This window comes from Spodoptera frugiperda, chromosome 20, assembly GCF_023101765.2.
Source record: "Spodoptera frugiperda isolate SF20-4 chromosome 20, AGI-APGP_CSIRO_Sfru_2.0, whole genome shotgun sequence".
NCBI lineage: Eukaryota > Metazoa > Arthropoda > Insecta > Lepidoptera > Noctuidae > Spodoptera > Spodoptera frugiperda.
Genome location: NC_064231.1, coordinates 8,917,511 through 8,932,599, shown reverse-complemented (window position 1 = coordinate 8,932,599; position 15,089 = coordinate 8,917,511). Strand labels below are relative to the sequence as shown.

General features: G+C 33.5%; 1 protein-coding gene across 3 annotated transcripts; it reads left to right on the top strand.

Annotated features, from left to right (window-relative positions):
- The first annotated feature begins 2,174 nt into the window (after positions 1-2,174).
- On the top strand, positions 2,175-13,171 carry LOC118282272 (alaserpin). Of its 3 annotated transcripts, none has more exons than XM_035603262.2 (10): positions 2,175-2,326; positions 3,989-4,077; positions 6,115-6,258; positions 6,484-6,687; positions 7,125-7,223; positions 7,918-8,058; positions 8,507-8,716; positions 9,132-9,276; positions 12,455-12,611; positions 13,090-13,171. In XM_035603262.2, the coding sequence occupies exons 1-9, from the start codon at positions 2,308-2,310 to the stop codon at positions 12,592-12,594; spliced, it is 1,191 nt and encodes a 396-aa protein (XP_035459155.2). In that variant the 5' UTR covers positions 2,175-2,307; the 3' UTR covers positions 12,595-12,611; positions 13,090-13,171. The 3 variants fall into 3 exon arrangements, with proteins under 3 accessions (XP_035459155.2, XP_035459157.2, XP_035459156.2); XM_035603264.2 differs by lacking the exon at positions 12,455-12,611 and adding an exon at positions 10,384-10,502; XM_035603263.2 differs by lacking the exon at positions 12,455-12,611 and adding an exon at positions 11,354-11,478 and having other exon boundaries at positions 2,176-2,326.
- Positions 13,172-15,089: the final 1,918 nt, after the last annotated feature.

The window sequence follows — 15,089 nt, the reverse complement described above, 5'->3', positions numbered from 1 at the left end:
TTTATTTTTATTTTCAATGTACAGACAGCACTTTTCTACGATTTTATTATATGTATAGATTTATCATGTGTGTTGCATGCAAAACCTATATTGTTGTACCTGATAGGGTCCACACTGTGTCCTAGTTATATTTACCTTAGTTATATTTACTTAAGTCTTACATGTTTTCGATGTAAGACTTAGGTATTAAGAATTAAGTTAATAAAAGGTATACTTAAGACTTAGGTATTAAGCAAATAGATGAATATGAATAAGTAGGTACAAAATATTGAGTATTTATTTAGTATAAGTGTTCCACCAGAGATGTGCTATTCTACGTTGCTATGGAGCTATCTTTTTATATGGAAAGATGCATAATATGGATGTGTGCCTCACTCAAGCTGCGCATCGTCCTCGCACATCTACTTTGCGGCGGCGCATCTACAAAGCACATCTTCCTCGGACACCTACTTAGCTTTGTATCAGTGGAAACGATCAAATAGTTTCACAGCTTAGCTATTACATCTTCGTAGCATAGCTACATAGCACATCTTTGGAGGAAAAGCACCCTAACTGTTTGTGTAAATGTTACTATAATCGACAAAAATGTATTTGTAGTACAGTTAACATCAGGTTCTATTTATATACAAAGTATAGCAGTTGATGAAAAAACAATCGAAACGGTACTCATGCAGAAATAAATGAAATATTTTTTTATTCACAGTTTTGAATACAATAAGATTTTTATGCTAATGCGTTAATATTCAATATGCTATATCTGGTCATTCAACTCGCAAAAATAGTTGCAAACTCATGAACTGTCTTTGTACACGCATTATATATCAAGCTATAAAAAACCAGTACAAACTGACCTTTGAATATGCAAAAAGATCATATAAAGCGAGACCATGATAAACTGGTTTTGTTTAGATTGATCTGTTTTGTACACTTAGCATAAATATTTGAACATTTAATAACAATGTATGATTATATTTATTTCTTATCTTATACACTATATTTACCTCGGAAAACATATTTATTTATTTTATTTTCAGCCATGATCGTTCCACTGCAGAGCAAAGGCCTCCCTACCCTCCTTTCACTCATCTCTTTGTAAAGCTTTCTGTGTATAGGCATCGAGTTTAAATTTACTTCTGAAAATTACACCTAAACTTCTTGAAAATAATAAACTTCATAAGGGTTCCTTAAGTCTTTGACGGCCAATAGAAAACTGTTGAAGGCAAATCCTCCGCTAACTTCGGTTACCACCACGGCGTTCAATGTGTTAACAGTTTTATATTGATTTAAAAATTATTAGGGGTATAAATTATTATGAAAAAAGGTTAATTAGGGGTAAAAAAATATGATGATGATTTTGTAGCTGATTATATACGTAGTTTAACTGAACTGAGGATAGTAAACCAATAGACCGTGAATATTATACTGAACCATACCAAAAGAAAATCAAAATTAAAATTCTATACCTATCCAACAAAATAAATAACTCATAACTTATATATCAGTTCTTTAGTACTCAAAACTTATCAAAACTCGTTGGGGAAATACATACATACAATAATATATTTTTTCTAATTACCTACATGAAACTATAATTATAACTGGGCACAACAATATATTATAATTAATAATTTTACTGCAAATAATTTATTATGCACGATCATACGCACCTACAAACAAATTAAAGTAGAACACATGGCTTACAATATAAATAATAATTAAAGGAAAGTACCTTAAATACCTAGAGAATTATAATTTAATACTAATATAATCTGGACATTTATTTTACCTATAAATAAAAATCACGATTCGTATGGACGCGGATCCACACGAGACACAATGTGTTTTCTATTGTTGTCTTATATACCGATACCGTCTTATATACGAGAGGTTAAACAAAACTTGCTATTGACAGCTGTGCTTTATACTACATACAACATTAATATTTTCTACTAAACTAATATAAATACATATAACATTCATAAGTACATATATCTACTTGTCAAAGAAATATGTGAAACATAAAAAATTAAGACAACTCTTTTATTCCCCGGTTCCCTTTTAAAAAAGTCTAGGGTAATTATTACTACCTATTTCGTAACCAATAACTAGAAATTATTACGTAGGTACATACAAAGTAAATTCCGCTGAACTGTTTACGTTTTTTCGTAAATACCCGAATGTGAATTGTTTATCTTGCCAGTTGATGGCGATCATAGCGCGTCGCTATACAAATTATATGATTTAAAAAGAGAACCGCGGCCCTAACCGGTTAGTCTTGTGCCAACGTTCGACTCAGACGCAGCAACCATGAAGCTCTTTATATGCAGTGAGTTTTTAATTCTAATTTGTAAAAATAAACGTACAACACAAACACTATAACTAATTTTAATTTCATATTTAAATAAAGTGTTAAATTTTCGTAAATAATGTTTAAAAGTAACATCTTTGTTAGAATTTACTTAACTAACAGGTATTCTATTAATAAATCCTTATTCTTGATCCTTTTTATTAGTTTGTTACAGTTGCTATCTCATAACCTTTACGTTTTAAAACACTATTCTATTATAATATTTTCGTCTAGTTTGCAAAATTTTATCTACAAAAAGTGTTAATTAGCCCGTTATTTGGTATTTAAGAGCAGTGTTAAGACGGTATTTTTTAATATAATTAAAATTACTAACGTGACATCATTGTTATATAGTTTATGATAAACGGAACAGCTTATTACCTAACGTATTATCATTAGAAATATTTCGTTTAGAACCAAATTATGAATATTTATAAAAAGTGTTAGAAACTTGTTCAGATACCATTTTTATATATTATTTTTATATTCAAACCTGTGCATATATAATGTGGGAATACCGTCACTGATGCATTTATGCGTCATCACGTAAAATTTTAAAAACATTTAACGCATACTATGACGTAAAATAATTTGATTTTTATCAGGAAACTTGACTTCTTAAGGTTGACTGGGATTCCCTGACATAACGTATCGTGCCGGTTTTCCTTATATCTTTCCGTTAATGCTATATTTATAATGTCTTAGTATGAATACTCTCAAATAACTATACCAATACTAAGTGGGTATAATCCACAGCTATTACACATATCAACAAAATACCGTAAATTCAAGTAGTACTGGGTCATTATACTTTAACACACATTGAAACAATGAGATGACCATGATTACCTCTGTGTACATGTATATAGCATCAGTACATAAAAAACACATCTATTGTGTTCGTGTGTATACAAAAACTATTCACCTTAGTTTCAAAACTAGTTCTAGTAGGAAAAAACTTGTACTACTCATATACATAGGACTTTAGAAGACTTGCTTTGAAACAAGCAGGTTTATTTTATTTTATTGTGTGAGAAACGTAACTAGAAAAGGTCGTGAACCCATCTGTGAAGCTTCAAGTATATAGCATAGCAAATCGATGATTGAACATCCAGGATAAAAAACTAGTCGCGCATTATTTCAATTATACCCACACTTAAGAATATTTATTTATATTTCCAGTGAATTTGAAGGAAAAATATGTTAATCAAATTAGGAATTTAATATTCACATCCTCTTGAAATGACAGCTAATTTGCAACTTTATGTTGCACTTAGGTGCAGATTATTGCACAGGTGACTTCACGCAATCTTTTTTTTATGGAACACGTAAACGAACAGACGTATCACCTGATGGTAAGCAATCCCCGCCGCCCATGGACACTTGAAACACCAGAGGCGTTACAAGTACTTTGCCGGCCTTTTGGGGGTTAGGAATTTAAGGGTGGTTGGGGAATCGGGGATTGGGAAGGGGAGAATTTGATCTCCGGTAACCTCACTCACACAACGAAACAAAACGCAAGCGTTGTTTCACGTTTGTTTTCAGTGAGGCCATGGTATCACCGGCCGGAAGCATGGCCCTCGTGATAATTTCACATGATTTCTCGTGATTTTTATTAAGACTTGTATTCTTGTATTTCAGTATTAGCCCTCGCGGCAACAGCAATGTCGGACTCAAACCTAGATATATTGAAGGCTGGCAGCGACCAGTTCACAGCAAAAATGTTCCAAGTAAGTAAACAATGTTATAGTCCAAGATAAAATAGATTATGCAATAATAGGGTATCAAACTGTTGGTACAATTTTTAATTTAACCATATCGGTTAAACGTGTGATAACGTGGAGCTTCTTCGCGATAAGTGATGACCTAAAAGTAATTATGGATATTGATAACAATTTCTTATTTGTAATGTAATTTCACACCGATTACACGTGCTACTGTCCAAATCATACACTTTCGGCAAGTTAATTATGTTAAGCTTGTGTACGCTTTAGGACCCACAACATCGAAATATAAAAAAGAAAGAATGAAAAGCCGTTTATTATGCCACGGCACACGAGTGGCCAAGAACACAGGTACACAATAAAATTAAATCTTATGATGCGTTAAATACCTATAACTGTTTCCTAGGACTATATACCCATTATAATCACCAACAGCCCACGGTAGTCCGAGTAGATAGTCCACTGTTGGACCATAGACTTCCTCTACGTAAGAGGAATCTCTCTGCATTTACCATAAGTAATCTTCAAGTTTGCTAGCCAGTCAAAAGTTGCAGTTCATAAAAGATAGCCACCGCTCTGTTAAATGATTTAACTTCTTACCCATTTAATAAACACCCTCTTAATTTATCATTAGAAAAGGTCACACATGTAACCTACCCACTATTGATATTTATCTTGAAATGTTTATTAGTACATTATAAAACATTGAAATATTTAATTTGATTTGTAAATGAAATGATTTTTCATTACCACACACAAGACGAACATGATATCAAATACGAAGTCACATTTTAATAAAATGCTAATATTAAACGTGTTTTGTTAATATTTTTTCCATATTCCATCTAGCTATTTGTTAATGGTTATTACATTTAGTTGAATTTTTATTTGTAACTAATACCTGATGCGGAAGTAAATAGAACCTAGCTAACAACAGCCGGAGCTGCGCACTGCCTAGCGGGTTACCGAAGCTCCGGCTCGAAAAGTAGGATAAGAATGGGGTGGTTTTAAGACAGTAAGAGTCTGATACTCCCTCTCGCCCAAGGCGGGAGAAAAATCATAGGATGATTATTCCTCCTCAAAAAAGGCCAACATCATTATAGTACGACAATAATAATATAAAACTAACTAGTTTGTGTCTAAGAAGACTCAGAACATTACAATGTTAGAATAAAAACTTGCTATTATAATAAATGCTAGTTAATATCCAATAAAAACATAACATACTAAGTCAACAGATTACATACATATATAAGAAAAACGGGAAGTTTTTTAACAGCACAAACGCTATAGTCAATCATATTATCACGATTGTAAAATAGTCCTTGAACATGATCAGAAACAAAGACCGTGACGCAATCAGCCGAACAAGCAATACCTACGGACTTATGTTTTCCTTTATTGGATAATTTTATACGTACCTGTCGTTGGAAACTCATTATTACTATGTACCTATATATGGTATTTCAAATGCAATATAACATTTGGATTTCCCCATGTGATAAGAGAGGTACAATGTTCTATATTTATATCAGATTTATGTTTATAAACAAGCCATACTATGGTAATATTATATCTGGCACCAAATGTTAACCTTTTGTGTTTCTTTCTATCCTGTCGCTTTTGGCTTTTCTCCTGTGTTGTGGGTGCGTTTACAAACATACAGCTTCACATACACATATGACACCCAGACCCGGAACAACAATTTGTTGATCACACAAAGAGTTGTTCCGTGAATTTTGAAAATTTCCGGGAATGGAATCCGCGACACGTAGCACGGCACCTAAAGAACCCGGCATTGTGATTGCAAGCAGCAGAATGGACAAGATATAGCTTCGACCTTATAGTTTGTTTACAAACATTTCACTTAGATTTCGGCCTAAGTGTGACCTTCGGTATTAATTTCCTGTAACATAGTCACATTTAAGAATTATGAAACAGAAAATTCAAACTATGTATGTTAATATTGTTACCTGGAATCGTTTACGGAACTTGCAGAGCAATCACATATTTTAAAACTAAAACTGTATTTCTATCTTTCAGGAAGTCGTCAAGGCAAAACCAAATGAAAATATTGTAATGTCAGCGTTTTCTCTGCTGTCGCCCTTAGCACAGCTGGGTTTGGCTTCAGAAGGAGAATCTCATGATGAGATCCTCAGAGCCATTGGCTTGCCAAATGACAACGTGGTAAGTTTTGAAAATTGTAGAAATTCAATGTGTAGGCCGCGGCTTTTCTGTCATAATGATCAAAATCCGATATACATATTTGATTTTATTGTAAGTCTCGATTCTTATAAAGTTTAAAGTATAATTACTCGGATTTTAACAAATATTCAGTAAACTTAGAAGACTATACAAGTAGCATTTCTATGTACAAGAAATACACATATTAATAAAAAATATTGGTTACAGACAAAAGAAGTATTCACAGAAGTGAACAAACAACTACGATCAGTGAAGGGTATAGAGCTGAATCTCGCAAGCAGGGTATACGTGCGACAGGGAGACGAGCTGAACCCTCAGTTCGCAGCTGTCTCCAGAGACGTCTTCAACTCGGACGCGAAGAACATTGACTTCGCAAAGAACGTGGAAGCAGCGAAAGAGATCAACACTTGGGTAAATATCATCATTTTTATGGCATAGCTTGGCAAAAGCGCAGACGGATCACGTGACGGTAAGAAATCGGTGGCAAGGATTGGACACTCGCAACACCAGAAGAGTTACAAGGGATTGTCAGCCTTTTGGGGATTTATGGATTGAGGATTAGGACTGGGGATGAGAAGGAGAATGGTTCATATATATGGTCAGCTGGTAGGCCTTTCCTATGGAATTTTTTCTCAATTTTTAAACCTTCCCTGGACTTCCACAAATAATTCAAGGCCAAAATTTGCCAAATCGATCTAGCCGTTCTCGAGTTTTGGCGAGACTAATTGATTTTATGTACAGAGATTAGATTTTATATTAGAGTCACTGTAGATTACAAATCTATTCTGGTACAACCGTCATATACTATTACTTTATCACACATTTATTGAATTATGATTTTCTTCCAGGTTGAAGATCAGACAAACCACCGTATCAAGGACTTGGTAGCAGCTGACTCACTGGATGCAGCGACTGCAGCCGTCCTCGTTAACGCAATGTACTTCAAGGTATGGATTTTAATACATACATAGGTACAAAATGAATTTTGATAACTATAGTTAAAATAAAATAGGTGTAAGTATTCCTAAAAAGATTGTGCTTTGAACTTTTGAATCACAATCACTCACTCTTCACCATTTTTGCCTGAGTTTTTTTTTTACAGAATCATTCAAAATGGGATCAATTTAGATCTATCATCTATATATTAATACGTGATGCAAAAACTTTGGACCACATTTTACGAAAATTGCGCGGACGTAGGAGCATAAAATTTGGTATACTTATAGTTTATGTGTAGAAGAAGTGCATAGCGCTAATATTTTTCAAAAATAATGCTTATAAAGTGCATTAAATCAATAAATAAAACATTACACACACATGGATAGTATCTGATCGTATTTGACAAAACGTCAAAATCGATAGACATTGCGATGATATTCTCACGTCTCATATGAAAAGAGTTTTATAAAAGAGTTTGAATTAAATAAAAATTATCCTTCAACGTACGTTAAGTGGTATTGTAAATTAAATCATATATGGTCGAATTTCGGCCACTAGGCGACCACTAGTAATAATAATTTCAAAACCGAAAAGCTCTTTTTTTGCTTAGGGATTGAATTTAAATTACTTATTAAGCAAGCAAGTGAAATCTAATAAAAAGAAAATGTTTTAGGGTCTTATTAAGTTATTTATTAATTTTAGGGTAAATGGAAGACCCCCTTCAAGGCAGAACAGACAACTGACCGTGACTTCCATGTAAGCAAAGACAGAGTCGTCCAGAAACCAACAATGCACGTCGTTGCTGACTTCAAATATGGTGAAAGCAAAGAACTTGACGCTAAGGTAAATTCATTTGCATAAAACTTCTCTCAATATAAACCACTATCGCCATACTTCTGATTATTTAACACAACATACCTTATCATACAAAAAACAAACTCAAATATTTCCTTAATCACTTCTAATAAGTTGTTGTTGTTGTGGGTGCGTTTACAAATATACAATTTCACATGCACATGACACCCAGACCCGAAACGACAATTTGTGGATCACACAAAGAGTTGATCCATGCGGGAATCGAACACATTGCACAGCAGCCAGTTGCCCAGACACAGCACCAACCGTGCAGTCTTGAAAACCACTCTTTTTATATCAAACTTGCACTTAAGGATAACTTACACGACAGCCATTCAAGCAGCATACTATTCATCATCATCATTATCATCAGCCCTATAAGAAACTATTGCAACTATAAAACCAGAACAAATAATCCATAATTGTATCCTTCTAGCTCTTAGAAATGCCGTATTCCGAAGATGAGTCATCGCTCCTAATCGTTCTGCCAAATGAGATCGATGGTATCAACAACCTAGTCAAGAAGCTGGAAAACCCAGAACTGTTGTCAAAAGCCATGGAGAACATGTACAGTAACGAAGTGGTTCTTGATCTGCCTAAATTCAAAATTGAAACTACTACTGACTTAGCTGATGTTCTAGCCAAAGTAAGTTATCTTTTACGAATTAATATTTAATAACTATACCTATTTCATATTTCACAATCCTTCCGTAATACAAAACAAAAAAAAAACACTTTTTTGTTGTCGGCGGGAAACCTTTAAAAGGCACCTAGCTTTTTGGGGAAAAACTAGGGAGTGTGGGATTTTTACCTTACTAAAACCTCCCCGGTGGCCACCATCTGCACCTAAGGGACGCACCTGGTCCTCTAACTAGACCAACCCCGGAGCCCCTATGGTGCAACGCCTAAAACAAAACTCTAGCGTTTGATAATCCATTTGTTCCTAATGAAATCTAGAACTACGCCACTTTTTAGTAAAAATATATAGAAGTAGCTAACCTAACTACCTCGCATATACTTCGAGCATTTAACTAATATTATATTCTGTTGTATATTTTTAGATGAACATTAAAAAGTTGTTCACCCGTGGTGAAGCTAGATTGAACAATTTGATCAAGGATGCGAAAGACTTGTATGTAAGTAATGCTCTTCAGAAAGCATTCATTGAAGTGAATGAAGAGGGCGCTGAGGCCGCCGTGGCTAATGGTGAGTACCCTACGTTTCATATCAAACCTCCCGCAAACAGATAATAAAATATTGTCAGTGTATTTTTTATATTTCACTTAATTTTTGGTTAGTATCTAATAAGTTAAAAGTTTTGTTCTGTTTTATATTTATGTTGTTGAATGATCAATCCGCAGGGACTTAACTGTAGGTTAATATGTAGTTGTAATGTCGAAAGATTTGACTACAATAGAATTATATAAACTAGTTTAATATTAATGAAATAAGTGAATAATGATGATAATATAATGATATTAGTGAGCAAACAAAAGAAAAGGAAAACAAAACATTTCGATGCAAAACTGCTTTTAATATGTGTCTACAGTTACCAAACTGATTCATTTAATTTAGTTTTACAAAATTATTTCAGTACAAAAATCTGAAAAAGTTTCTTAGAACCACCTCTTACCGCCGACGAGCATTAAGGCTCATTGAAAATTGACGCGACTTTCTACTTTAAAACAACCAAGTTTCGCGCCAAATTGAAACTTTGATTTTGATTAATAAAGAACACACACAATTAACTTCTCAAATGAAATCGTAAAAAGTTGTTTTGCGGCGAAAAAAAAACATGAACCAACCAAATTTTCCAGGAACCATTTTCTTCGAGAATATTTTTGTACCTAGGTAAAAATTCCTGGAAACTAAAACTAAGTTCTACATTTTCTAAACGACTACTTACAAATAACATTTGAATACAATTTGTATTAAATAGTAGTTTCTAGGGTACAATATAAAATGTTCTTTTAAATGCCTTCTCAAATATTATTTTTCGATAAAAACTATGTATAATAAGTACTTATACATAATCTGAAGAAACGTGCATGTCTTGTACATACAAGACATGCACGTTTGTGGACAAAGTTATAGGATCAGTTTTTCAAAAACTGGTACGTTGCAAAATACAATAAAATATTAAAAATGGTATCAAAAAATATTAAAAACTTGTGTACATTTCTGTCTCTTGTAGCCACCGGTGAAAAAAGAACTGGGAAAAGATTACTAATTTGCAAAGTGCAACAACAAAATTGATCATTCTTATGTAAATGATTATTAATAATATTCATCTTATATTTTAAACAATTTCAGAAATGGTCGTAGGCCTTAAAAGTTTTATTAAACAAAGGCATGTACTTGTCGATCATCCATTTTATTTTGAACTGAGAGTTAACAACATGGTATACTTCTCTGGAATCGTTGCTGAATAGGTATCCATTTGTTTTTTTTTTATGAAAAAGAAAGTTAAAATGTTAAACTAACAACTGTTATGAAGAGTTTGGGACGTTTGAAATGGAAACTGTAGAAAGGTTTTACAAATAACAAAGTGGGTAGCTGGTAAGGTTTCAATAATTATGATCCGAAAACAGAGCACATCGCTCGTCAGAGGATTTTTTCTCACAACTTGTCAAAACGTCCACTACTTCACTCGCCTACAAATTAATTTCAAAAATTACTTCACACTAATTGTACCTACTATACAGTTCAAAGTTATGCGATTATACCGTGGCATACTTATTAAAAGTAAAACACTACTTTATGTAGATTAGATTTCATAGATCTTTCATACATGAGTAAGACATTCACGTTACTTATTACATTTTTATTAAAAAAAAAAACATTATAAAATAATTTAGAAATCTAGATAATATTTTATTATCTGTTTTGTCACAATCAATTTTGTTTACCACCTATATTTATTTACTTAATATTTAATTACTTATTATATTATGATAATTTGTATGCTCTAATTTACGTAATTTACATATAAATATGCAATATTGTGTACCTGCAAAGAATTTGGTGAAGAAAATAAGTTGTTCCAATAATCTAATGAACATAAAGTATGACTTTATTATGCTTTATTTAGCTTGATTATGATCTAGCTAAAGTAACAATAGTCTTTTTTAAATCTATTCCAAATCGAGTACAGTTAAATAAATTGTTTAGTTTTTCAATTTCTATGTAAATTGGAGCATACACGATTACAATATAGAATTGTATGTATAAAATGTAAACATTGGACTTGTACTAAGCATCATTTCCGCCGTTATCGTTACAGAATTCGGTATCGCTTATTTGAGCGCTTTTATACCGGTTCAGAGAGTATTCAAGGCGGACCATCCGTTCGTGTTCTTCTTAATGGAGGGGAATAACGTTCTGTTTAATGGAGTCTTCCAAGTTTAGGTACTTACGCGTATTTTGGTGCATTAATTTGCACCCAACGCATGATCATTTCTAACTTAACATCGCATCACGCCTATGTACCTAATTGATAGCGAGCTTAATATGCACTTATCTAGACAACACTCGACTACCGAGAATAGGGATGATGACTGGGTCAAAAATAAATTATTTCAACTTTTCAATACAATAAAATATTCAAAAATAATCACACTCTCATTCATAAATTTGATGAACTACTTAATTTTCGATTTTTTCTAGCAAAATTTCTAGAAATAAGTCTGCTATTTGACGTCAAAAACTTATGACGTCATAATAGAGTATTTCATACAAAGTTCATAGAAAATATCGTTTTTGACGTTTCGAAAAAAGTATTGAATTTGACTAGTAGGAAACATGTCTATTGTTCAAAAACCGAAAAAATATTATTTTGTCTGAACCGAGACGTAGTCGAAGCTTGGTAGTCGCGCTTGTGACCACAATCAACGAGGCAGCCATTTTAATAAATTACAACAGCTTCTCATCTGCTATGCTTTTTCTGTTTCTTATAAATGTAGTTCAAATTATGTAATAAAAATATTTGTTTAACAATTTCAAACTCTTTGGTTACGTGGCTCTTTTATTCTTCTCTTAAATGCTAAACTGCAAGTGCATGGAACGTCTTCTCTTGCAATGATTTAACTAAAATTCTTGACAAGCTTTGGCAATACTGCCTAGGTCCTGCCTTTTGTAGAACGCATGTATATTTTTCTTACAAACTTATTAACATTAGGTGAACTAAGACAGTATCTACAAACTCTCCTGACACTCCATTTTTTATCAAACGTAGGGTTCTGTAAACGGATTTATTATTACTCAAAACATTCATTCGTCGAACAATGCAATTATGATATATATAATTTGGTTATATAAGTTAATTATATATAACATAAACATCAGTCTACATAAATTCACAAATTAATTTAAGCGACTATTTCAGATTTTAGCCTTGACCAAAGGGCCGCATTTAGATCTACCTATGACTTTCGGGCAGACCATCCGTTTGTTTTTGCGATACTGTGTAACAGTAAAGAATTAAACAGAAACCTAAATACATTCACTGGAGTATTAGTGAGATAATCCATTACACTAACATAGTATGTATTGTCTAGTAACGTTTACAAAGCATGAATTTATCCCCATAAAATACTACACTACTACAATGCTACTAATTCTGAATGTGCCAATCAAAATAAACTAACAAATTCTGTAAAAATTACAATTAGAAATATTAATTTGGATTTTTAATGAAGAAATTCTAGCATTGTAATTTTGAACCTTATTATTTTACAAATACAGATGGAAAACAAAACCTATGCAAGTACCATTGACATAAACTGCAACTTGGTGAAGGTCACGTCTGCATATTATGCATTGTACAATACAACGCTCACATAACTAACTTTGCATGAATACTGCATCCCTAAAATGCACGAAAACAAGCCCCTAAGATTTGCATGTTTGAAAAACTTGCTTTGCTTTGATTGTCATGAAATAAAAGTTGAATTTTAATAAATATTGTTTTATAAAGTATGTTATCTTCAAGATGTATAATACTTTCCTTTTATATTTCAGGTGTATTAGTATTTGACAATCGATCGACTGGATCAATCAAGCAAACTATTAAATTTGAAGTCAATAAATTATTTTTAATTAATACCATAGTTTTATTTCATAATCCCTTTTGTCATAGATACAATTCTCATATACCCGCAGAACAAAGGTTAAATCACTTTGAGACTACGAGGCTTTAGCCTTACCAGATGCGACAGAATGTCAGTGTTTTTGGAGAAGTCATATATCCTCCACAGCAGACTACCGCCCTATTGACTGCACAGTTGGAGCGGTGGCTGGGCAACTCGCTGCCGTGCAACGTGTAGCGGGTTCGATTCCCGCACGGTGCAACTCTGTGTGATCCACAAATTGTTGTTTCGGGTCTGGGTATCATGTGCATGTGAATTTATATGTTTGTAAATGCACCCATGACACAGGAGAAAATCCTAATGTGGCACATTTTTAGTTTTCTTTTAGACTTACCATCATAAATTTTTTCTAAGATAACATCACGTTTGCTTGTAAACTTCATGACAAATCAATAACAAAATTTAGTTTTGATTAGATCTGTTAGTTCTAGCAAGCGTATTTATTAACAGGGGGAAGAAGGAACAACCCATTACATCATTACCTTGTAAAAGTGAGCTGAACTGGCCCGTGACTGGTGAGACGAGTAAATAGTGGCGGCAGTTCCGTTGAGGAGCACTCCCATTGTCCAGGCACCTCGCACATTACTCCAGCAATTTGTTAAGAAGGAACACGACCGTCGCGGAAACTACCTGATAGACAACGCTTTTGTGCCTTAATGAATACTGTCAGACGAACAAACGTTACACCACGGGAAGACTAATGTGGGCCACCTTCCACCCTTGTTATCTTTATGGCCGTACCTATTGTTTATATTGAGCGATGTCATGATTTACCGCTCGCCCCTTTCACCCAGCTGAAGCTGACTAATAAATATTTAAATTAAGTCACTCGCTGCTCCAGTTCAGTGCACCACAATGCGTAAATGTAGAAGTCGTCTACAGGCGGTCTTCTGAGAGTGATTATATTGAATTGCAAATAATTATTTAATGGAATCATGTAAGTAACATCGGAACTTAACATAAAAATCTTTTTATGAAAAGAAAATGTTATATGCAACGTTATAACTTCTATCCCCAAAGGGGTAGGCAGAGGTGAACATTACGGCACGTAATACAATGTACACCCACTTTTCACTATTTGTGTTATAAGTCCCATGTAATAGGGGGTGAACCTATTGCCATATACTGGACATAATTCCAGACTCCGTGTTACTACTGCGAAATTTTCGAAAAACTGATAAAAGCCCAGTAAAGCTTTTTTTCGTTGGTCGAGTGGTCGCAAGTGTGACCCCCGGTCAAGGGTCTCGGGTTCGATTCTCGGATCGGACAAAGTATAAAGAAAATATGAAAAAAATAGTACTTGCGTCCAACATAGATTAGTTCTCATAGATAATATAATTAATTAAATGCTTTAAGTTAATCTTATAATCCTATACCTAGATCTTGTTTAGCGTACAGTTCAATCACGAGTAACCAGTATCGTTTAGTTTTAACGAGCGGTTATCGTGTGGTTTGTCGTGTATGTGGAGGTTGATTTGTTTCCGTCCGTGGACCGCTGCGGGAAGCCGCATAGTTTAGCTAGCTACGTGTAACTTTCATTCAATTGTGTACAACTAACCATGTAGAATTACTCAGCCCTATATTGAAGAAGTTCAAGTTACAATAGTTTACTATCAGGATTCTCCAAATACTATACGAATTAATAAGAGTGTGGTTTCATTGTAAGACGTTATAAAGTAAACATAACGATATTATATGTCTTATAAACGTTCTTCCGTAGTACTTAAAAAAATAGTAAAGTAAACATGGCGATATAATTATGCTAATGGTTAGTCCGTAATATAAAAAAGAGATGTAATGAATAAAACAAATCGATGCATTGCAGTTTAAACATTGAGCAGACCGCACAGCACTGCACTGGAACAAGTTCAA